Source organism: Aulonocara stuartgranti, assembly GCF_965226115.1.
Source record: "Aulonocara stuartgranti genome assembly, chromosome: 6".
NCBI lineage: Eukaryota > Metazoa > Chordata > Actinopteri > Cichliformes > Cichlidae > Aulonocara > Aulonocara stuartgranti.
Genome location: NC_138944.1, coordinates 30,145,019 through 30,170,759, shown reverse-complemented (window position 1 = coordinate 30,170,759; position 25,741 = coordinate 30,145,019). Strand labels below are relative to the sequence as shown.

Below are 25,741 nucleotides of genomic sequence, written 5' to 3'. Positions count from 1 at the left end.
ACATATTAGCAGCAAAAGTCTCTATGTGTCTCAAGGAAGACTGAAGACCCAGCCAGATGACATCACAGTGACGTCACGGGGTTATATTGTTCATACCTGGTAAAACGCCGCGCAGACTAGGAGCCGTAGCTGAGTGTCGCTTTAAATAATCCTCCTCTGACTCGATAATTAGATGCGTTAACGTCGTCGCCTTATTACATAATACCAGTCCCTGAGAGCGCGCCTGCGCCTCCACCTAGAGACCAAAGCAGGAACTGCAGGCACGACTTGCCTCTGAATCAGCCCCTCATCACAGAATGATGTGGCAGCCTTCAGTGATGAAGAACAGCCCCCCTCACCGAGTCGTGATGAGGTGAACCGGCGGGGAGAGAGAGAGAAAGACAGAGAGAGAGAAAGAGCGAGCAAGCATCAGCACCGACTGAGACTCATACCCTCGTCCCCCCACTGACGCCCACACTTCCGGACTGGACCCTCTGGAGGCGGCTGGGTCGGGATGCATGCGTCTCCCAGTGCTGCTTGAGATGTGGATAAGACGACGACGGTGAAAAGGCGACGTGCTCGTTACCTTCCATTAAACCTCCTCGCTGCAGATCTGAACGCTGAACTAATCAATTATCGGCGGCCAACTCGCCCATCACTCACAGGGGGGATTCAGGCTTTGGCCACACTGTCTGTCTGCCGTCAACTGTTGCCTATTTCCTCTGTAAATGAATCTTGTAAGGTGGGTGAGCTCATTCAATATACGGTTAGAGACTGGAGATGAACAGAAAGGCTGCTTTTTGGTAGTGATGATGATGATGAGGTCCAGGATGCTCATTGGGAACCAGCTGTAAATAACTCATATGTATTTTCTGCATGTCTCATAATTAGTGATGTATCTTTTTCAAATTTCTATATTCAAGCTCAGGATTTCTTTTATTTCTTATTTTATTTTAAGCAAACACACAACCTGCCACTTCCCCCTTCTCTTCATCTTGCTACTTCTTCCTTTTTCCTCTTTCCCTGTGATCTTTGTGACACAGAGGAAAGGCCACCCCCTCCTCTTCCTCAGCCTTTTCAACTTTATTTAATATCTGGCACACAGAAGCCAACTGGATCTAGGCTGAGGCTGTCCCGAGGACAAACGAAGTAGACCAATGTTGCAACTCAGAATTATTTTCATTCTCAGCTCATGCTCTGCTAATCTGCTGACTGCTTTTATGCTATGAATCAGCTGATCATCTGTTCTGTTCGCTGTCCATTACAACTTCCACACTCTGAGTTATATGTTTAGTGGTCTTGTTTTTAGCTCCAAACCCAACCAAACTGAATTGATGTTAAAAAAAAATGCTTCCAAAATAGAGTCATAGGTATATATAGAGAGATACTTTATTATTATTATTATTTGCTTCAAAAAATAGGCCAACTGAGGCAATTGTGGGAGTAGTATTTGTTCCATCTCGCGAGCAGAGACTGTAATTCCCACAGCTCACACATGAAGTCATGTGTGCCACATTATGGGCTGAGGCGAAATTATCATGCTGCTTCTTTTAATCAGATATGATGTCAGTTGTCTTTTATGAGTACATCACAGCTAAATATATTTTTAGCTGTTTCACAATGCGGGGCACTTTAAGGAAGCGTGTGGTGGTTACTTTTGTTATGTAACATTTCTAGATTCATTTATTCATTCAAGCGCTGTCGAACATGTACCCGTCACAACTTCCTGCCACAGGACCCGGGCTGGCTTTTTCTAAGAAAACACCAAAACGATTAAATGATTCAATCAAGACGTCAGAGGAGCCTTAACAAAAAAAAAAACAGAATGAAATTTCCAGTGGTTTATCTTCACAGCTGTGACTAACTGCAGCTTCTCTATGTTGTGTATCAGTTTAAAAAAGAAATGTTTTTGGCCTTTGGATGTATTAGCGTGACAAGACGGGGGGTAATCTCAAAAGTTTTGAAATAGCTGATAGATCAGATTTTCCCAGCTTTTTGCAGTTAGGTTTACTAGGATATATAGCTTAAATGATCAGATTTTAATCACCATTGTGGTTCTTTAATCTATATACTGTCTAATTTAATCCAAGACCTGTTTGATTTACAGTGCTATAACAAAGAAAAACAGTTATATGGCAACTGTTTTCAGCAGTGTGTGGATGTTAACTTTATTATAGATTTACATAATAGCACAAAGACCCATGAAGTAAAGCAGTGTTAATTCATGTCCTGTGTTAACTGGACCGAGGTCTTCATGGTTCATTTAGACCACAGAGACGCAGAGATGTCACGGGGTTTCCACAGCTCTGCTCTGCCCCATGAGTGAGTCCCTCTGCCTGGCCTCTGGCCTGCTAATTATCAGCCAGCTTGATAAAGTCATTAATGACCTGACCAGGCCTGCTGGGCCTGGCACTGACACACACTTGTATGTGTGCGCACTACAGAGAGTAAGCCAGACAGTGTGAGGCCAGTGTTGGATACAGGGTGGGGAAGTCTTTTATTTGGGACAAGACGGTGTTTCTGGGCTGGGCCGGTTAGTATTAATAGCTCCTAATGAGTGTCACTCTGAAAAACAAAGCAGCAAATGGAGGAGAAAGGGAAGTGAAAGGTGCTGCCATCCTTTTTACATCATCTTTCTTTAGTTCTCCTTGTGTATATATGTTCATGAAGGATCATGAATGTCTTATCAGCATTTTGACAACAACCACGCATATACCCACAGCTGTGATATTCCTCTTTTTAGATTATTTAGAAGTATTGTTTCTGCAGCCGCATGCATGCACAGCTCCTCAGATAGACAGCATAATTAGCTGTTGGGGGCATTTCATAAAAACAAATGGATTCTTTGAGGTTCTGAGCGGTATTCCCTTTCCTTCTTTTTCATGTCTTACGACTTACAACATGTGGATGTGCACATGCTTACATTTTGTGTGTCTGCAAAGACATCATTTGCCTTCCCTGCATGTTAATTTCATCATTGGGAAGCAGAGAGGAGCCATGGTGGGGGAACGGGAGAGGGAGGAGGAAAGAGAGGCGAAGAAAGAAAGATGAAAGCAGCGAGGAGTTTTCTGTTGTAGGGAAGAGGGGAGGACAATCCCTGCCTGTGGTTTCCATGACAACAGTGACATCACTGTCAGGGTGCTACCTCCTGAACTGTTTGAGTTTCTGTACTGAGTGTTCGCAATCAAACGAACAGATCGGAGTGTGCGTGTGTATGTGAGAAAATGTGGGCATGGCTGTATGTGTGAGCCGTTTCTGAAAGAGATCAAACCTCTGCTTCAGTCGCTCTGTGGTTACCCACTGTTGCCAGGCAACGGCAGTCATGGCAACAAGTTGAAGCATGTAGTAGCGTTGCTAAGCGAAACAAGAGGGTGGGGTGGATTGTTAGCATTGAGATACAAGTGGGTTTAAATATCATACACAGTAAATATGGTCTGCAGCTTAATTCTACAAAGTCCTATTAAAGTGGACCCATTACTCTTGTTATATAAATTCTGTTGCAATGCCAGATGCTCATTACAAACATGGACAAAGCCTCAAATAATTACATTAGTGTATGTACAACAAATGTTGGCCAATAGCTCAGGCTTCAGACTGACTTTTTTTTACCCTTGATTCTGTATCATGTCAGTGAGAGTAGATAACCTAATTTGATCATCCTGACGCACTCCCAGGCTTGGCTGTTAGACTCAAAGCCCCGCCCACCTGTTGTTCAAACCTTGTGAGGAGCAGTCTATTAGAAAACAGTTGGCGTAAAGCGAGAACAGCTTGTTTCAGTCAAAGGATGAGTTAAGTGTAAGGAAAAAAGGAACATATTGAAATATGGATTATGCAAAGAGTCCAATTTTATTTTATTTTTTTAAACTAACCTTTAAGCAAGCAACATGTGCTCCATAAACCCCAGTAACATCCGAGGTATATTTCAAAACAACACCTAACAGCTTAAACTGAAATACCCATTTCTATAGAATACATATTTCATTAAATATTGCCATAAATTCAGACTGAGAATTTTTTGGAGTGTGTGTGTGAAATTTTTTTAATGCCAAATTACATGTACTGTTTCTGTTATATTTACTTATAAAGGAAAGAGTAAAGTTAATGAGTAAATAATTACAAAACAGCAATATTGCTTAAAATTCAAATTTTGCATATTTGCATAAATGACCACTAAGTCTGAACAGATCCATTTGTATGATAGAGACCTTTGGCTTCGGTTAATGAGCGACCCAGTTTGTATGTATTTTTAAGTGTAGATGTTAAGATGATGAAGCATTTAAATGTGAGCAAATGTGAAATGTGTCATTTGCATAAATGCTGCTGCCTGTAATAAAAAGAAAGGTAGCACTTTATAGTACAGCTCAGTAATAACATGATAATAGTGGTGTAATAATCAAAAATTTGTAACGCACAGTTAAAAAAACTGTCCAAAGAGCTGCACAAAACAATAAAAACTTCAAAAATAATAGTACAAGATCACAAATTTAAATGTGCCCGCAATACAAAATAACCACCACCAGTTTCAGATTATGAACCCAAGAATACCATGAAATACAGCTATGTTTTCAGATTTAAAGACGGCAATAATTGGAGCACTTGCAATGAACACAGGAAGCTGGTTCCACGATGATGGATGCAACTGAGAAAGTCCTTCCATCTGTTTGAGCCCAGAACAGAGAACACGAAGTCAGAGCTTGTCACTATATCTAAGAAAAGAGGGATTGTGTGAAGGTGAATAAGAGAAATCATATAGGTGAGTGCCTGACCAGTGAGAGCTTTAAAAACTATTTATACATCTTGAATTTAATTCTTAAATGGAAAGGGACAAAATGTAGTGAAGCCATTATGGGAATGATATGATCTAATTTCTTAGCACCAGTTAAGTCTAGATGCAGCATTTTGAAGTAACTGGAGGCAAGATAGAAACTTCTAAAGGAGACCACAATACAGCAAATTATAACAACAGGCAACAGGCTCGAATTACTTTTTCTGTGTAAGGATTAAATAGAAAATATTTGAAATATTTGACGATAAAGCTCTGTTTTGACAACAGATGACAATTTGTTTGTTAAAATGTAGCTCAGGATCCAGATTCTTCACATGAGACTTAACACAGAGAGAGAGGGGACACAGTTTATAAGGAAGAGAAAAAGAACCTCCCAATTTATAGGAACTAAGAATGAATGAATTGGCTCTTGATTTCCATTAAGGATTCAAGAAGAGGAGTTATAGAGCCAGGAAAAGTGAACCCAAAACAGACACTTGGGGGACTCCGTAAAAAATAGGAGTGAACTCAGGAGACAGGAAAGGAAGGCTCTGTGTTTAAGATGGGAATTAAATTGTTTCAAAGCCATAACTTTAATACCTGGCTTTAAATCCAGACTGGACAGGTCCCAGAAGGCCAGTGGAATTTAAAAAGAGTAATAACTGGGAGCAAACTACCTTGCTGTGTGAAAAAGGAGATAATAACCACATAATACTAACCTTCATGCATATAATTAGAAGATAATATACAATAGCCTATTGATGAGCAATGGGAAATTATCATTTTAATACACACAGGTTATCAAACTGTTAACAAAATTTTACTGTGTTGTCACTAACTGGAATTATCACCACATCATTACCACCCTAGTTATTACACTATTATATAAATTTCAGCTAAGTATTGCACAGTAAAATTGTTAATAAATGTGATCATTTGCAGGTATATGAACAATCGTGTTCCTCCTAACAAGAGATACCAGCCCACCGAATATGAGCATGCTGCCAATTGTGCCACGCATGCGGTAAATGCACACACACACACACACACACACACACACACACACACACACACACACACACACACACAGAAAGTGATCATTAAACCCAGTGAAAATAAGAAAAATCATCATTACATAACATCAGCAGCATCATGCTCGTGTTTACAGTCAGTCCTGCCTGCCTCTTTGTGCCTCATGTTTCATTTATGCTATGAATTCATTTAGTTGTGGATAATCCCCAGCCTGCTGGGAAGCTCAGTGTTGCACTTCCAGTCAGAGGACCAATGGGAGCGGCTGTCAGCCTGGGTGTATGGGGCGGGGCTCAGCTCACTCTTCATCATCTCCACCCTCTTCCACACTGTGGCCTGGAAGAAGCGCCACTTACGGTATATACTTATATACACACACCCACATATATACATTGTAGCACAATATCTGTGATGCATTGGATTATTTTAAATATATCATTTTTAATAATGATGTTTCATATCTAAACAGTGTCACTGAGTCGTTTCTGAGCTGTTTCTGCTCCCTCTTCAGGTCTGTGGAGCAGTGTTTTCACATGTGTGACAGGATGGTGATCTATTTCTTCATCGCTGCTTCCTACGCCCCTTGGTAAACAAACTAGCCTGCTAGGCGTGTGTGGGTGTGTGTAAACTGTATATATAAGTAAGTACATTATTCAAATTTTATTTATATAGCTCATTTCAACACTTGTGGTACAAGGGGCTCTGAATATGAATAAACACACAAAAGATGATTAAAATCAACATAACAGCAACAGACATAACACAGAACCCCCAACAACCACCACCTCCAGCACATATTACAGATAGCAAATAGTGTTTCCAATAACTGGCACTCAGAGAGTGTTTGTTGAGCTAACTGCAAGGAAACTAATCCTCAGTCTGGGTCCGTTGTGAGAAAACCTATGCACCCTCCTGTTGTCAGTCATGATTAAGTTACATAGACTGTAAATAAAAGATGACATTATTATTATCTCCCCCCCCCCCCCCCCCTCTTTTCTTTTTAATCAAATGTGACAAGCAAGTGGATCTGACTTAAAATTGGTGTTAACGGTGAAAACTGCTCTACGCGGTTTACAAAGCGTCCATTAGTTCTGATTGGATTTCATGTCATCAGAAGATTTTCATTTTCATCTCATTTTTATTTGGAGGCAAAAGTGTCAATACGTTTTAGCCTGGTTTTTGTCCTGTTTTGTGTTTCTGTTTTGTTTAGTTATTATCTTGTTTTTATAAGGGTGGCTGTAGCTCAGGCGGTAGAGCAGGTCATCTACTGATTGGAAGGTTGGTGGTTCGATTCCTGGCTTCCCCTAGTCTGCATGCCAAATATCCTTGGGCAAGATACTAACCCCAAATTGCTCTCCGATCCATCCATCAGAGTATGAGTGTGTGAATGCTACTTAGAAAGCACTAAGAACAATGTGCTTGTGTGAATGGGTGAATGCACAAGTTGTGTAAAGCGCTTTGAGTGCTCAGAAGAGTAGAAAAGCGCTATATAAGATCCATTTACCATAAGAAAAAAAGGTTGGTGGTGAAAATTATTGGTCAGCGAAATTAAAACTGCTGAAAACACTGCAAACTTAGGATCTTATCAGTGACAAGTTAGCCAAAGCATATCCTGTTTTATGAGCTGATTGGAATAATAGTTTAAAAAATAAACATCATGCTGTATTTTAAAAGATCTGCAATTAGAAGATGAATCCATGAGATTTCGTCATGCATTGTCAAAGGTATGTGCCTTTTTTGACGTGACGCTGTGCGCCACGTTATTGTTTACATGACATTAATTTCTAAAATAGTGGATATAGACAAACTACCATTGCTGTTACTCTGACTATCTGCAGTTTTACGGCAGTTTTACGTGTGTATATCTAAGTATACACATGTAAAACAGCAATTATTGTCCCTCCATTTAGAACGACAGAGGCGTTCGAAGTTCACTCGGGCGCCTCTACATTCAACACAGACGCTGTCACAACCCAAATCCCAACGTCGGTTTTGAATAAATTTACTTTTTTGAAAAATTTTAATTTATGTACGCTATATGCATTTTGTTCATTCCTAAGTTGTGATTCTATACCAATCAAAATACTGTCTTTAATAATTAACATTTGAAATGCTGAAGGCGTTTCAAAATTAGCTGCTTTTCCAGCAAAACAAAAACTTTACTGAAGTACTTAAGGTTTTGTAAGGGTACAAAACCCTGTTTAGTCTTTCCCTCCCTTTTATTTTTAGCGTTTACATGTGGACAGAGATATTTTTTCAAAACTGCATGTGTAGATGGCATTTTTTTTGATTGATTGATTGATTTTTTCAACAGGCTAAACCTGCGAGAGCTGGGTCCCTGGGCGTGTCACATGCGCTGGTTAGTTTGGGTCATGGCGTCTTTTGGAACCACCTACGTCTTCTTCTTCCATGAGAGGTCTGCTCACATATTTATTTTCTTAGTATGTCAAATATTTAAACTTCTTTTAAAATTGATTAAGCTTTTTCCAAGCTGTTATTAAGATTGCCTAACTTTACGCTCAGTAACACCCGTGCTCAGTAACCCATTGCTGTCGTAGGTATAAGCTCATGGAGTTGATCTGCTACACAGTGATGGGAGTTTTTCCTGCCCTGGTCATCCTCTCAATGGTGAGGCCACTCACATTTTCTGCTGCTTGATTGGGTTTAAAATGACCCATTAAACAGTTTAAAAATAATAAACTTAATGCCTCTTCTCAGCCGGAGCAGTCCGGGTTGTGTGAGCTGCTGGTCGGCGGGGCCTGCTACTGTTTGGGGATAGTCTTCTTCAAAAGTGACGGCATTGTCCCATTCGCTCACGCTATTTGGCACATGTTTGTAGCTATGGGAGCGGCCATACATTACTACGCCATCTGGAAGTACCTCTACGCCCAGCCACCCAACCACCAGGTCCACACCTCCAGATGACATCAGCACTGACCTCACAGGAAGTAACTCCTGTTTTTGAGCGGATACGAGGGGCTGTCCACATTCAGGGGCTGCCTCATGTTGAAGGTGGGGGGATGGGGGGTGGGGGGGGTAAACATGCACTTTTCAGTGTGACAGAAACCAAAACTAATGGTGCATTCAGGTCCCTCTCATCAGTTCGAAATGTCTAACATTTCCATGTTTATCACCAAAAAGTTGCCTTCAAGCAGCCAGTGAATGAATGGGTAAAACGGGTCCAAATCCAAATTAAATCTTTTGCATCGTCTTCACACTCCTACTTTTCTAAAAATAGCACCTTTAAAAAGCAATTTAAACTACTTTACTTTTTCTTTGAGGATAAAATAAAATCACATCAGTGTGCTGAAATAGTATAAAATAATGTAATGGAATACAGCACAGTGTGAAACACAAAGAAATACTTTAAGCCCTGTTTTAAGACAACAGTTAATTCATGCAGGTCTTGCAATTTTGCTTTGTTTTGCAGGTACTTCTCCTTGTTTAGCTTTGAATCTGGGACAGGAAGTACAGCTGGCCTAGATAATGACTGATGGAGTCAAAGATGTGAGACCTTAATGTGACAGCTTTGATTCAGTCTGAGGCAAAGCCCAGTGTGGAAAATATTCATGAAACACTTCCCCGCTTCTTGGAAAACTCAGAAAAAAACTCATGTGTCTGTATCAGTATTTTATTCATTCAGATCTTCTGCCGTCTGAATTTTAGACAGGAAGTTAATCAACCCTTTTTAATTTAATTCTTACTAACCGATGACCAACTGAATCCAGTTACCTCCAGTGATGCAATACCTCTTGACGTTCTGAGCTGAGAGGGCAATCAAATGCACCATTTAGCGGTTAATTATCACGTTTGGTATACATGAAGGATAAATATGGTGAATCTGAACTTCAAGGCTGGCAGCTCCTGAACTGGGACCCCCCCCCCCTCCCCAAGATCATTTTAGTTTTACACTTCTAACAGTATTTTCCAGGACTTTGGTTTCAGGGGTTAATCACTATTCTCGGAGATTTCTCTCTGTGCCGTGCGCGCCCAGATTTAGTGTGCAGAAGCGGAATTGAGGGCATTGTCTATTTGTCAAGAGGAAGATCACTATTAAAATTGGCAGACTCGACTCATGAGATTAATTTTAGTGTTTTTAGTTTGATTACACTAAGCAGGCTGCAACATCAGTAATTTACTATTCCCAATTCAGAGCTCTAAATAGTATTATTACTGCTATTGTTATTAGATGTGCTATCTACACCATAGTACTCTGTATGATTTTAACAATAGCTGCTTAAGTCGGTGACTTCCTGTGAAGTTTTTTAAACATGATCGTAGAGGTTTTTTTTCTTTTTCTTAAGTTTAACACTCAGATATTTGTAGTTTTAGTCTTGGAGACTTTTACTCGTGTGCTTCCACATATACCAGTCGCCACACTTTCGATTTTTGAGCATAAACACTGAATTCTAATACTGTTGTCGATTAGGTTTAGTACGTGAAGATACAGTATTTATCAGAGACATACAGTACATGCCGACTTCATCTATATTTTCTTCTGATCTTCTCGTTGTGTTACTCGATCATCTTCTCAGTCTTCATCCTAAACGAATGGAAAACAGCTGATAGCTACAACATGGTTGGAGCTCAAACCACTGTCTGATTCAGCACTGCCAGAAGACTTACTGCCGTTAACCGATAGCACACTACTACCATATATGTATGTTTCACACTTGAAAGGAAACTGAAGCTATAGTATTGTTGAACAATCTGGCCCGATAATAAAGGCATCTCAGGTGCGTGTGTGTGTGTGTGCTCGCGCGCGTGTGCTCGCGCGTGTGTGTTTGCCCAAGTGTTTGTGCCTGTGTGTATCCTATACTATCTGACTACCATGAATCCAAAGCCTCTAACTGGCTGAGTCTATGTTTACACATGAATGCATGTACCTTGAACACATCAAAATATATCTGAAACATGTATGTATTCTTAGCGTCGAGTTGTACGTGCTGCTTCGTGGTTTAAAGGACGAAGCAGAGTGTGATTAATGTGGCGAGAGGATTTTAAAAGGTCGAAGCAGCTGGTATTTAAGGGTTGTCAAAAAAAACTTTTTCATTATAGTTTCACTGCAGTATGTCGGATCATCTGGGCTTAAAAGTCCAAGGAAGCCACATTAAAAAGGACCACTGCAGCTGCTATGGTTGTTTGCAGCTCTAAGCAAATAAATGCATTTTATTTATTTATTTATTTATTTATTTATTTATATGCTGGCACCTCCCCATACAGCTTCACCTGCTCACTCACAGCTGCCCCAGAAGTTTTCTGCAAGTTTTACATATATGGATTTACATAATGGATAGAAAAGATTTCAAATCTTTACACCTGGACTCTTTACCCCTTGAAAGCCCGCTAGCAGTAACCCTTAAAGCTCTTTTCTGTCATGTTTCAGGGCTGCTTATAGAACAAAATGACTGGGCGTACATCAGAAGTCAGGTCGTATCTGCCTGTGTAGCTACCTGGGAAAACCTGGAAACTGCCTGTTTGAACTATGAAATAAATGCCAGAAATTTTTTATTTTTTGAAAAAGTAGAGTTTATTGAACAATCTGACAAAAGTTTTAATTTGTATCATTTGTCAAAAAAAACAAAACAAAAAGCAGAAACACTGACACTGACTAAAAAAATCTCACAACAGCTGATGTATTAGATATGACACACTTAGCATTACAGGGCTAGTAGTCGTCAGAAGGTGTGAAAACTGGTCATTAAGGGCAGAGGGGAGGTCGTTTGTACTTCAATAACACTTTAAGCGACGCTGCACAACCCCCTAAATTTGCTGCAAAACTCTGCAAAAGTTTGCATTTGGAGTTAAATCCATCACTGTGATGAGCACTTATGACATGCTGTTTATTTGCCCGTGCAAGTGTAGTAGGTCATGAGGTAACGCATAAGGTGAGCGTTACCTTTAAATGTTGAGGTCGACACACAAACCTGGATTCAGATCCAAACCGCAGCTCAGTTTTTCCTCTATCGCTCAACGTGTTTTAAGGATAAGCCTCTAACTAGTGGACAAAAACTGACAACCAGCACAAAACTGGACTGAAAACAAGTTATTTTATAATATCACCTTGTTTGTGTAGCCACTGTTGCCTCAAGACATCTAATAATCATTCTTCATTCTATACTGAAGGGTCCAAAAACAACACGATGACACCAAACCTTGAATAAAAGTGATAAAATAGTCTGAGGGTGACACAATACTTTATCATTTTGTACATTTGAGACCCTAGCATGAAGGGAAGTGCGTTTGTCGCACGGTGGATATCTTATTTAAAACTGAAACAGAGTTACTCTGGAGTATTCGTGCTCTCAGTGTTTACTCGAGTCTCTGGGATGAACCAAACAACTGAGAGAGTTTACAGTTTGTCTTGTATCCAAGCCAGGTCTGGCTGCGGTGAGATAAAGTAAAGGATTTGATGTGTGTCTTGTCTTGATTACAGTATGTGTCTCATTCAGACATACACCCCACCTGCCTTTGTAAAGATCTTTATAACAGCGTCCGCGAAGCCTCGTGGACCCTCTGTATATTATTTATAGACGCTCTGTGATTGTGGAGCTGCTGACTCTGTTCTCAGTCCTGCTGGTGTTTCCTTTCTCGTCCTACAGGACTGATTATATTATCTCACCCTTATTCTAGTTTTCATATTGGTTATTGTGTCTGTGGTGCTTTTTGTGCTGTGATAAGCCGATATGATGCCAACAATGCTTTTATCTTTTCTATTTCTCTTGTAATAAAAAAGCTTTTTTCATGCATTTTTATGTCGTTTTTTATAGTGTTTCACCTTTTTTGTAGCTCATGTAAGAAAAAAAAGGTTATTTTCACAAGTAGTTTTGTTACACCAAAAACATATTACAAAATGAGCTCCAGATGTATCTAAACTACATTATAGCGACCAGTCTGTCCTTTGATCTTGTTTCATACCACTTTAATTCAATCAAGAGTCATTCTCAAGGAGACTGAAATAAATTGAGGCAGACTTATTTTATATAATTAGCCTCATATGAGGAGAGGAAATGAGACACCAGAAGAAGGGGGAAAAAAGAAGGTATACATACAGTCACAATAAAAAACAAAGTACAGAAATTATGAGGTTTTACATGTTGATACATAATAAAAAACAATCTGGTCCACAGAAGGTCTTAAAACTAGGTAAATCCAATAAGAAAATAAAATATTTACAACACTATGCAGAAGAGTGTGAAAAAGTAAGTGCACCCATACTGCGGCTACATGAATTAAGAGGGTAAGTGGGGGCAGGTGCCGCTAATCAAATGCACCAATAGGCTGAACTCTATTCTGCTCAATAATAATTTTATCTCTTTATAATCTTATTGGTGTGGTGTGGCCCCCCACAGCAGTCCCAGTTTTCTAATGGGGTAATTTTTAAGCCCACCCCTGTACTTAACTGAACACCAGCAAGTATGAGCATCTCTATGAAAGTAGGGGTTCTCTTACTCTGCCAGAAAGGACAGACATTAGTGATAATCTTAAGAGGAAAGAACTGCTCTGGGAAGTCCATCATTCCACAGCAAGAATTTTGGCTTTTGTGTTTATTTTGTAAATAAATCATGACACTGTGCAGTATCTCATGTTGATGTTCATCTGGGGTTGTATAAGTCATTTTAAGGTAAGGATTTTAGTAAGGATTCGATCATTTCTATTATATATTATATATAGGGTGCAATACTTTCCACGACTGCAGATCTATTATCAAGACGATTACCCTATTTTATTTTTTAAGTGGAATATATAAAACCACGCGTTAAAAGACCACGTTGTTTCCTTCGGATCTACCGTTGTAGTTCGTGCTAGTGCCGCCTCTGTCCGCCAGGGGGAGTCGCCTCTACACGCTCTGGTGCCAGAGCAGGTGTAGCGAGGTGAAGCATCGCGTGTGGCTCGGCTGTTTCCGTCACGGCTCGGCAGTGAACCGCTGTGGATGTGGGAATGCGGTTGCCGGAGGCTGTGGGCATTGCTGGACACTCGGCGGAGATGTACGCACGGGAGCAGGAGCCCACAGCGGCTGGCTGTCGTCCAAGTTAACGGGCTGTTTTGGGGATGTGGGTGGGACCCCCGGACGGCTGGGTGTCGCTCGGAGCAGGGGAGCTGGGTGTTCCCCCCCCCCCCCATTTATAGAGCCTGTGATTTTCCTGCACGGTAGAGGAATAAGAGAGACACCAGGAAGGATTCCCCAGCACTATGGAGCCACGCACTGCAGACAGCGTGAGTACAAACGCACAGACACCGGCAGAGCCCCCGGGGGACTGGGCTCGCCTCTGCTGGAACCACTCATCAACTTTTCCGCGACCTATTTTATTGACAGGCAGACGCGTCGCTGCTTTCTGCTCCCCGATATGTAAAAAACAGGTTTTCTTTCTCTCTCTCTTTGTTGAGCGTTGCGCAGATGTCCAAACAACATTGAGATAAATTGATAATTAATTGTGTGTAACGACCTCGCGCAGTAACACAGACGCACCTGCTGCCGTCAGAGATCGGCTGCTGTGAGTTTTCCGCGCCGCGCCTGACGGCTCATCAGCGGATTAATTTCTGAGGATCTTCTCCTGCCTTTTGTTGCCACGGCGGTTGCTACTGACGACCAGTGAATCCAAAGTCGTAAACAGACGGACCGGCTGTAAATAACGGGCTGTCACAAGTTTAGTCCTATATTATGATGTAGGCGTGGGCTTTTTCCTTAGCGCACTGCTTAAATCTGACCTTCTGCTGGTAAAGACAAGGACAACCACAAGTCTGTGTGACATGGTTACTAAATGTAACACGACCTCCTGGGTTACTAAACGCAACCCAATTTACCAGTGCGAAAAGGTATCCCCTCCCTCTGTGTGTGTTTCTTTCTGCGTGTAGGATTGAGTTAACTGCAGCCAAGTAGCCAGATTACCATGGATTAGCTGGCATTTAAAATAGTCACGTTATCCCACCAGTCCCTACACAGTCAGCTACAACAACACCTTTTAGGTTGCCTGCCAAATGTTTCTGCAGTAAAGGAACTTAGGGTTGTAAATGGGATGCAGTTAAAACGGGTTGGATGAGGTTCTGCTTTCACCTGATGCAGCTGATTCCTGATGAGACCCCTCACTACAGGTCTAGCGGTCAAAGGAGTTCATGCAAAGGTACGAATGAAGCTGACCCACCTTAGGGGCATAGATGGGAAACAGACTTTTTAGGATGTAGGGTATTTTAAAAAGATTTGGTTGTTTGGTTGGTTGGTAGGGTAGGGGTCCTGAGGTGAAGGTCCTGAGCCACCGCTCATTTCTTTATATTTGGCTTGGAAAGGTGCAACGATTTACTGAAACGTGTTGAACAAACGTGGAAATACAGTTAGTGAAGCAAAAACACCCAGCTTTAAAGTCAATATTTGGTATGATCACCTTTATTCGTCACACAACCTGAACTCTCTTAGTTAAGCTTTCTTGTCATTTCTTCTTCAGCAATATTTCTCCAGGCTTCCTGAACGACATTCGAAGCTCTTCTTTGGAGGTCGGCTGCTTTTTGTTCTGTTTTCTGTCAAGATGATCCCCACACTGCTTCAATAATGTTGAGGTCCGGGTTCTGGGGAGGCCAATCCATGACTGAAAGTGTTCCACTGTGTGTTTTTCTATCCAAGTATGACTTTACTGCACTGATGGTGTGTTTGGGATCATTGTCATGGTATTACATGATGGATCAAAATCTGATGGTACTTTTCTGTTTTCATAATTGCATCAATTAAGACCACTTTTAAGAAAAACTGCAAAATATAAACAAAAGAGGGTTGGCTCAAGATTTTTGCACAATACTGTATATATACAAATTAAATATAAAAATAAAGAAAATCCATTTGAATAATTTAGCAGTGTTTTTAAGTGCGGGTTTTAGGCTTTCAATGTGGTGATTTGCTGCTTTACTCTGTTCTTTGTAAATGAAAAATAAATAAATTAATAAATGTGCTTCCAAGTAGTCAGCCTTAGGTCATTTATGTTCTGTGATTGTTTTATTTAGTTAGTTTATTTAGTTTTATTTAAAAAAAATTAAATGCACAAAAAAGCATTATTCTAATATACTAAAAAAACAAGTAGTTGCAGAGAGAAAACTCTGTGTGCCATATGGGTCTGTTTGCTGTGCACACTATATAATCTACACAAAAATAATCTATTAAGTGTTTATTCGTTTATTTTGTTAAACATAACAACCACTGCAGACACTGCTTGATTTTCAAAAAGGCAGTTTCATTGCAGTATTCAGTGTTCCCCTTCAGCACAGAGCCAGAGTCCTGGTCGGCCTTTTTTTTTTTTTTCAACCAAGCCATAGTCAAGAGTCTGACGTGAAAACAGCTTAGTGCTTTCAATGAAATTATTAAAAAGCTAAAAGCAGACGGTATTATTTAATCCCAGAGGACGTAGACGGGCTGTTAATGATGAATGGGATCCTTCAGCTTTGACCTGAACATCATCTGTTTTATTTTTCCAGCGTGAAAGGTGACAGTGAAATGAATTGCAGAGCATATGACAATCAGCTGTACACACTGTGCTGCTGCACATAGAGGCAAAAATACTATCTGCATCAAGGTACTCACCACACACACACACACACACACACACACACACACACACACACACACACACACACACAGAGTTTTGTGTTTGTTTTTGTCTTCATGGTCTGTTTACAGTGGATACATTTAGATTTTCTTTATCGTCACCAGCTACAGATATTATGTGTTTGATGTAGTTGTATGTCGAGTGTTATTGCATGTTTTTCTCATATTTGTGTGCATTTAATTTGGAAATTGGGCATGCACTGATCCAGCTATTTCCATTTCAGATATTATATTGTTATCTTCCCTTCTGGTATCTTCGGATACAGTTGCTACAGATACAGATCTAATTTAGTACCAGTGTTAGATTAATAAGCTGTGTTCCTCACTGTGATGAAGACACCGGGAGCCATTCTTTTAAATGTAGGCAACCTCAAGCTCAAACAGTTTTAAGAAGTTAATAAAATGAAGAATAAAAAAAAAGGGTTTTATTATTTGCACTAGTAGCTCAGTGTGAGAGTCTTTACTGTGTACTGGTGTTATTTATGGTTACTCTAGTTTCTGCTTTTCCTGCTCCCAGTCTCACTGTGACTGCATCTCCTTCACAAGTGTGTGTGGAGCTGGTTGGTGTCAGGTGAAGTGGAACAATAGCAATCAAGTTGACAGCAATATGTCATGTTGACTGTAAGTGCAATACAAGTTTCACAGCAAGAGTTAAACTGCACTTAATGAGAGTGAGAAGTTTACTGGGAAATCTTCATGTCTGAGGCTTTTCATAAGTCACATGACCACAGTTTGCTAAAGTCAGAAACTGTAGCAAACATGCAAAGAAAACTTTGAAATGACTTTAAATTGATGCACTACTGCTGACTCGTTCCAGGATAGAATTAAAAAGAATAGACTGGCTCCTTAGAACGGGCCAGTGAACTGATATCTAGTCCAGGTTTTTGAGTCAAGATCGGCTGGATATTCGATCCAAATATCGGATCGGTGCATCCCAACGTCAAACATCTAATTCCTGTGCATCAAATTAGGAACAAAGCATCTAAAAGTGTGTGTTCTTACTCACCAGTTGTGGAGTCTGTGAAGCAAACCGCAGCATCATGTTCTACGGTTCTTCTTCTGGGGCGAGTATGTCCCTGCCGTCCAAGAGCCGCTTGAAACGTCAGAGCAGGACCTTCACACAGGTACTCACACACAAACACTCGGCATTTACAAACATACTCACAGAAGAAAGCTTCAAAACGGAGGTCAAAATAACTGATTAAAACAAATAAAGTGAAATAATAGTGGTTGCTTATTTGATGTATCGTGAACACTTAGTGTCAGTTTAGCTTATATCCCAGCTGCATTCTCCTCCGATGTGTGAAAACTCTTCATCGTGAATTTCACTTTGCTTAGAGGTCTAAAAAAATACATGCATCAAATATGATTCAGTTGGCTTTAAAAGGTTAAAAAAGAAGGCGGCTGGCCTTCTGTTTATCATGTACACCATCATATCGGGTGAGGTGCTAAAAAAGGCCTGGTTCATTACCATCACTGGAGGTTAAGGCTAAAACCATTGTGAGACCTTGTCGCCAACCCATCATGTGACCTATTGAGGTCACCTGGGATGGTATTTCAAGACTACATCGCAGGGGGCTGATAGCTGGCGTTTTGGGCCACCACCTCTGCTCAGTGATGGTCGTTCACAGTGGACATAGCTGGACTCCTTTACTCCTCTTTCAAAACCATCTGTCTTTTCGGTCCAAAAGGTGAACAGTGGCATTCTCGAAGAAGGGTCCTCTGTTCTTTAGGTGCTGGTGTACAGCTGCACTTTAAGGACAAGTGCAAAGTTTAAGGTTTAAAGGATCTCGGTGGTGAAGTCGCAAACGTGCAAGGGATAAAAATGAAGCTTTGAATGGAGAGCAAAATCTAAGAGCACCATAGATGTTAATGAGAGGACGACCTTGTAGAGGGCAACCCCCAAATCTGTAAATACAGCCTGGTTTTCTCTGCTTCATCAGTCTCTGCTTTGTACTATATAACCAAGAAATGTCTAGAAATTCTGACCAACATGGAAGAAATACACTGCATAAACTTTTAGCACATGTAAAATAAACAACTACAGAGACTTTATGCAGCACAGTTGACTACTTAAATATCTTTATTATTTTGTATTAGGAGATATTTCAGCTCTCCATTAAAAATGGGTGTGCTTTATTTTGTGACTGTGCATGCTGGCTCACTGTCGTGACTTGGCGGGGCGCTTGATGGACCTGAGCCAAAGTCACTGTGTCACCTGTGCTTCTCTTGCTATGACAAGTCACACTGCCTGCCTTAAAAACGTGTGGTGAGCACATCTTCATCCAGTGTGCTGATGAGGATGTTTATTCCTGAGATAACATAAAGCCAAAGTCATACACGTGTGTTTTTTAATAGCTTGGATAAACATGCAGATCCTTTTAAGAAGAAACTGTACATAATGCCTGTCACTGGGTGGCCCTGCAGTACATTCACTGGTTTTGTGTGTTTGCCAGGTCCTGTACCGTACGTTAAGCTACAGAGACCGTGTTCCTACAGACACTGGAACAAACACCCGAGGGGACCGGCGCTCGACCACTGAGCCTCCGGAGCGGCCGGCTGACGACCCGGCTGAACTCTCCACTCAGAGCTCGGCCCCCGGCGTGTTGAAGATTTTCGGAGACGAAATCTGCGCCGGTGCCAACTACAAGAGCGTCCTGGCCACGCCACGCTCCAGCGCGCAGGAACTTGTGAAAGAGGCACTCGAGCGCTACTCGCTCAACAAGGATGCTGCCCACTCTTATGTCCTGTGTGATGTGATCGGACGTTTCGAGGGAGGGGGCGTGATCGGTGGGGGAGAAGGAGGAGGAGGAGGGTGGCGGACTGAATGCTTGCGAGCGCTGGGGGACAATGAAAAGCCGCTGTTGCTCCAAGAGCTGTGGAAACCCCGAGAAGGACACGCACGTAGGTTTGAGCTGCGCAGGAGAGCAGAGGTGGAGGAACTAAACGCTAAGGAGAAGGATACGATCACGGCTGGTGAGGAAACACACAAAGATGCACAGACACACACACCCACACAGGTAGTCAAGTACACACTCAGCAGCTGGTCTAATTCCCTTCCTTTCTTAACGTGTCAAACTCAGCAGAAAAGCACAGCTCGTTAGCTCCTCTGCAGTGTGTGTGTGTGTGTGTGTGTGCGCGTTCACGAGTGCAAGCGAGGGAAGATGCAGAATAAAACCTTTTGTCATAGTTATTATCCTGATGAAGATATTGTGCCTGCATATGTTTATACGGAGGTGCTGCGAGGAGGAGGTATGTAATTTAGGTTTCTATCAGAGGCACAAACTCCTGTGCTTTTTACACAAACACACACACACAGCGCAGTGTGCAGGTGAGATGCTGGACAGCTGGTCGATTGATTGAGTGAAAGCTGAAGCCTTCAAAACCGGAGGTGTGGATGGGTGTAGGCACTCTGGTGTTTTGTAATGATGACACATTTGTACTACAGTGAAACGGTATCACTTCCTATTAAAGTACCTGCACGATGCTGTGCACACCTGGGCGAGATTCTCTCTGTTCAGTAGATTCAGGAAGCTCAGGTAAACAGCAGTTATGACTTTATATCTGCAATGCAGCACTATGAACGCTGATCCACACTGAGCTGTGTACCGTTGTTGAAACCATGATGTGACCTTTTATGCGTAATTGGTTTACTGATTGATGAAAAGTTTGCCATTTACACACTCACACGCAGCAACTGTGGGTTTTTTTGGTAGAGATGGAGCGAGTATTTTCAGCCTCACTGTCACACATAGCTGCAACACATTTCTCATGAAGCATGCCAGGGTTTACTGGTTGCTATGTCAACTTACGTGCTGGCCAGAGAGTCGCTTAGTAATCTGCATGAGGCTTGTTTATGGAGGGATGTATTACCAAAGATTAAATAGCCCATAACATTTTCTAAATGTAGGCTCTCGTGAGGAAAAAAATGGATAGTGGCAAACTATCCAACTCAGAACAACAGTCACCTCGAGGCACTTTATATTGTAAGGTAAAGACCCAGCATTATTAGAAAAGAATATCCCAACAATCACTGTGGGGAAGCACTAGGTGACAGTGGGAAGGAAGAACCCCTTTTAACAGGAAGATATCTGGAGCAGAACCAGGGAGGGACAATCTGCTGTTTCTGGTTGAAGGTGAAGGAAACGAGGAGTGTTTTAGGGTGTTTTCACACCTATAGCTCATTTACTCTGGTCCAAATCAGTTGATGGGTTTGTAAGCTTGTAGCTTGTAGTTTGTTTTCACACACAAAAAAATCCAAGTCAACTCCAAGCAAACCATGTGAAAGTATTCAATCTGCTTATTGGCCACATGGGTCTGGGGTGGAGCAACAAAAGTATATACAAGAAGAATGTCCTATGTTCATTTAGCTACTAATTGTTAGCCGTACAGCCCCTTACACATCTGCAGTACCTTGACATATCCCTACGTACTCCTGGTACTTGGGTTGGGTGGAGGTCTGATCACGTTCACACCATAAACGAACCGCTCTGGAGTTTGTTTAGAACCACACCAAGACCGCCTTCTCCAAAGGGTCTCATGTGGTTGTTTTGATCTGCACCCGAGTGTGATCGCACCAAGAGGGAACATGAAACAGAGTGTTCAGTCTGTCTAATTTAAATTAACTAAACCCTGAAGATGTGAAAACGCGCTTAAATTCAGTTCAGGGATCCTAACATTTGCTGTTCCGTCCTGTTCAGGAACTATTTTTGTCATTAATAATTTAAATGTCCAATGTTGGGCATATTTCAGAGCATTTTGGTAGTGCTGGCATCTTTGGTAGTTTAAAAAAACAGATGCGACAAGTATTATGAACAAGATTTACAAAGTAGACTTAATTTTTATTCAGTAAGACTAAAAATGAGTCACTTAGCTCATAAACTCATAAACAGGAAAGTGTTTAGAGAAGTTAAGACAGAACAGTTTTCCCACTGATATTATAGTCCTATGTCCATGTTTCATTGTGTCTGTGAGCCAGGCACATTATAAAAGGCTGACTGTCTGTATGTTAGCCCTGCGACAGATTGGCACACTATGATAGGATAGGCTCCAGCCCCTACAACCCTAAACTGAATAAGTGGAAGAGAATGGATGGATGCATGTTTTGAACCTGGACATTAAGAGCAAGCAGAGAAACTAACTAGCTTTCTAAAAAACCTATTTGGACACAAAGTTAGCAAACTCATCCTATAATCCAATTTGTCTGGTTAATCTATACAGTAGATAATTTTATGCCCTGGTGACCATTGTTTTATTTAGGTAACGATTTAAAATGACTCCCCAAATATGTGCCTAGAGGGAAGACGGCTGCCTAGTGTTGAGACTTACTTCTAGAAAAGGCTTTAAAGGGATTTCAGAATGGCATGTTGTGCCTGTCTCTGGTACTGTTGGATAATTGTTTTGGTTAGTAGAGGGACGGTATTTGTGCAGACAGCAGCATAAGATCTTTAAAGCATAAGGTTGGTGGGAATTTTTTTATTTTAATTCTAAGAATTTTAATTTTAATTAAAAACCTGAGCAAACTTTTCTGAAAGGTTAGTTTATGTGGTTGATGAGAAAAATTATTGTGCTAATAGAAGTAAACTGCAATAGTCACAGACGTATCACGGTGTACGTGGAAGTTAAATACACAGGTTTTGACTACGCTAAAAGTTGTGTCAAAGGGCGTGATTACATCTGTGTACTGGGATAAGGGGACTATAGTCTGTCCCTCACTATATAATTTCTCCATTGTCATAATGTTTTCCACTTTGTTTTGTAGGATTTTAACCAGTGAAAACTCTTTATCCCATCAAATGAAAAGCATTATATGTTCTTAGCCTTAAATGTTCTACCTGCCACGCCACTGAGGTAATCTGCAGACATGACATTTCTCTTCTGCAGCATCATCCACATGAATGGGTTTAAAGCAATGATGGCACTGGTTTAAAGGGGGATTCTTACTGTCAATGTGTTCATATAACCAACAGTGAGGTTGTGGTTGGTGACTGTACTGGCCTCAGTTCATTATATAAAAACAGTAACAGCTGAATGATAATTTTGTAAACAGTTATTTTTCACATCTTTCTTTTCATTGGCTAGTCACAGACATGACTTCTTCTTTGTAACTGTGCTTTTGACATTGAAGCTAATACTTTGAGTATATCGTTTAATAATCTGCCAGTTGAGGACCTGAGGCATTTGTTTCTCAAATTAGACTCTCTCATCTACTTGTCCTTTTGCTCAGTTGTTAACAGGGACCTCCCGGTTCGCTGTCTGTTCCGCTTAGAGCTAATTTGAGCTGTGCTGTCAAATGAGTGTTACAGTTTTTGTAAAAGCAAAACCAAATAACTTTTTGCTGATGCATCAAACACTGAACTAACCACATTTATCGCTCTTTTAATCAGCATGGTTAACATGATCTGTGAGCATTTTAAACTTAAATCTGGTAACACAGCGTGGGGCTGGAAATATAGACTGTACATAGGCTTGGGAAGCCCTATTTTGAATCCTCAGAGTTAGCACGTCATGTTGTTTTGGAGATACAGATACAGATATCAGCAAATTAGTGTTAAGCAGCATGATAATAGCATACTAGAAATTAACTCACCAACAGTGGAGCAGAGACTTGATGAGCACTGGCTCTCATGATGCAGTTGTTGTTTTTTTTGTCTTTCCCATAAAGTTTGAAAAGACAAACACAGCGGAGAGGTCTGATTGGGTCACTGGAATTGGCAGAGGTGATGCTCAGCACACGTAGTTCGGCTACACCTCCTTTTGTTGGCCAATCAAAAATCTGATTAAAAAAAATAAAAAGTTTAATCTCATTAAAGGCATTTCTGATCATTTAACGTTAAAGGTTAAATAAGAACAGCACTATTAGCTTTAAAAATGTTTAGTTAAAAACTCACAGAGCATTTGTAGTTGACCTAAAACATTTCAGCTGTAGTGTTTCCACTATACTGAGTTTTGGGAGGAGCAAATAGTCCACCACACCTCCCACACCACCACCACTGCCGGACACCACCTTGTCTTTCTGTTTTCCCTGTTTACTCTGTTTTCTCTGGGCAGCAGTCGTGGAAACAGTAGCGTAGAGACTGACGCAAATAAAATTCACTACAGTGTTTGCTGTAAAGGAAGGTTAGATCAGCCAGTGCCACAGTGAGGCGCAGGGATTTTTATTTTGTTTCGGGATAAAGTGAACGCTCTGTGGCAAACACACACATTAGACTTTGTCTTTGGTTAAAATGAACAATTTATTGTTGGATTTGGCATTTTACAGGAGTTGTAAACAAATGAAGTACAAATTATCACCAGTGTTATTCTTTAATTAATTCTTCAGTGTTTTTGAGACATTTTTAGCTCTATGTGGAAAAACGCAGCTTAATTCCCCTTTATATAGTGTCTGAGAGCAGCTTTATCAACTAACATATTAATGCACATGTTCATTTTCACACTAACCTTTTCTCAGTGGTGCTATAATGCTAACAGAATTCACAGCCCGAAGTCTTTTTTGTCTCTGTCTTTCACTCGTCTCTCTGTGTGTGAGGTGCATGCCCATGTGTGAAACTTCTCACACACACTTTTTGAAAACGAGATTGCACTTTAAAGGTACTCCAGGATTTTCAACGTGTACTTAGCACATCACGGCCAAATTATTTCACTTATCATTAGATGCGTAATAGCTGTAAAACCAGCTATAAATGTGTTACAAAGGTCTCGTGGCCTGGTTCAACTTCCCATGATACGCTACCACACCGTCCGCTTCATCCACTGCCTCCACCTATCATTATCTTTCTGATAGATTTTAAGTTTCCAGCAACTCAGTGCATGAGCTTCAGAAACAGTGCTGGTGAATTAGCCGAGCTTTGTGATGAAATATGGTTTACTGAGCTTCTCTTTAACACAGGCTTTGTGTTGGTGTAAGCCACATATGTATAAATAAATGATAAATGAAGATATTTGATCGGGCTGCACAGTTATGAACAAAATGACTGTCACGATTATTTCGATCATTATTGAGATCGTGATTATTTTCCAAGCTTATTTAACATTTCTCCTTTTTATTCAAATAAATTCAGTTTATCTCTTTACACTAAAACCTTAACACTAAATAAAGTCAGCAGGAGCGCTGCTTTCACTTTTACATTGTGCTTCATTCCTATTAATTAAAATAAGGTGTTTATTTACCTGACCTAAGTGCATCTCTGTGAAGCAAAATATAGTTCTTCACTCAGTTCAGGTTACCTGCATGATGGACGTGAATAAAACTTGTAGCAAAGTACTCGACAGGGGTGAGAGCCGTCTGTATTTCACCTGTGATGTTTTGCCACGGTATCTTGTATCTTTTGCGTTCACTACTCTTTGCATATAATTTATTTTCAGTTGCCATCACTGAATAAAATAGAATAGAATTCAACTTTATTGTCATTGCACATGTCACAAGTGCAAGGCAACGAAATGCGGTTTGGATCCATCCAGAAAGTGCTTTAGACATAATATAGATATATTACAGAATGGGTCTATTATATGTATGAGGGTACAAAAATATGGGTCTATTATGGGTATGTTACAATGTACGCGATATGAAAGTATGTTATGAATATGCTATAACTATATGTACAGGCTATGAACAGGATATAAATATGAACATTATACAGAAATGTGAACTATAAAAACTATGCAGAAATATGAAATATGAACTATGCAAGTTATAAACAGTTGTAGAATTATAATTACCGTATTGTACAGAATGACTGACTTCCCCTAATTTCTAAGTATTTCCAAACGAGGTGTCTATTTTTTAGGGAGTGCTTGATTTTCTTTTACTTAGCATTTTAATAGGCGGCACATTTTCAGTATCATTCAGTCATGTTCATTTAACTGTGGGAAGTGATCAAGATTAAGATGAGTAATAATATTTCCTGATAATTAGTAATGCACTCATGATGCCTATGCTAGCTAGCCGCTTCGCTCTGTGTGCTTTTTAAAAAAAATTTCAATCCACTCATGATGTAAGTAATCATGTCTTGGCTAGAGTTTGTTTCTACCAATGAACAGTTAACAGCAGTTGTTTGCAGGCTGTGAAAACAGGGATGATTATGTTCATGCAGTGAGCAACAAGTTTTCTCTTTATTCCCCACTAAAAATTAAAAGTACCGTATCCAGGGTGCACCTTGCATCTTGTGCTCTCTAACTGGGATATCCTCCAGCATCTAGTGACCCTGAATTGGCTCATAAGGAAAATGGATGGTTAAAGAATATGCTAAAAACTCAAGTGTAACCCTGATGGTGGATGTGGAGGAATTGTTAAACCCCAATTATCATCCATCAGTGGTATACTTGATGCCATTTTTACTGGTTTTCCTCCCCTTCAGAGCCAGCAGCAGGCATCCAATTTG

The 25,741-nt window shown here is 40.6% G+C and overlaps 2 protein-coding genes across 5 annotated transcripts in view; both read left to right on the top strand.

Moving 5' to 3' along the window:
- The first annotated feature begins 116 nt into the window (after positions 1-116).
- LOC309708997 (monocyte to macrophage differentiation factor 2-like) lies at positions 117-12,547 on the top strand. The gene is made up of 7 exons (XM_082537417.1): positions 117-721; positions 5,687-5,768; positions 5,970-6,130; positions 6,285-6,359; positions 8,088-8,189; positions 8,332-8,401; positions 8,492-12,547. Exons 1-7 carry the CDS (start codon positions 708-710, stop codon positions 8,696-8,698), a joined length of 711 nt encoding a protein of 236 aa, XP_082393543.1. The 5' UTR covers positions 117-707; the 3' UTR covers positions 8,699-12,547.
- Positions 12,548-13,565: 1,018 nt separating this feature from the next.
- The window catches only part of radil (Ras association and DIL domains), a 31,318-nt gene continuing 19,142 nt past the window's right edge, over positions 13,566-25,741 (top strand). For 2 of the 4 annotated variants that reach the window (XM_082535277.1, XM_082535275.1), the window contains exons 1-4: positions 13,568-13,990; positions 16,232-16,329; positions 17,371-17,485; positions 18,818-19,337. In XM_082535277.1, the coding sequence (XP_082391403.1) occupies positions 17,402-17,485; positions 18,818-19,337 (604 nt within the window). In that variant the 5' untranslated portion in view covers positions 13,568-13,990; positions 16,232-16,329; positions 17,371-17,401. Of the gene's footprint in view, positions 13,991-14,811; positions 14,896-16,231; positions 16,330-17,370; positions 17,486-18,817; positions 19,338-25,741 lie in introns of those variants that run through there. The other 2 variants (XM_082535278.1, XM_082535276.1) reach the window with 2 other exon arrangements.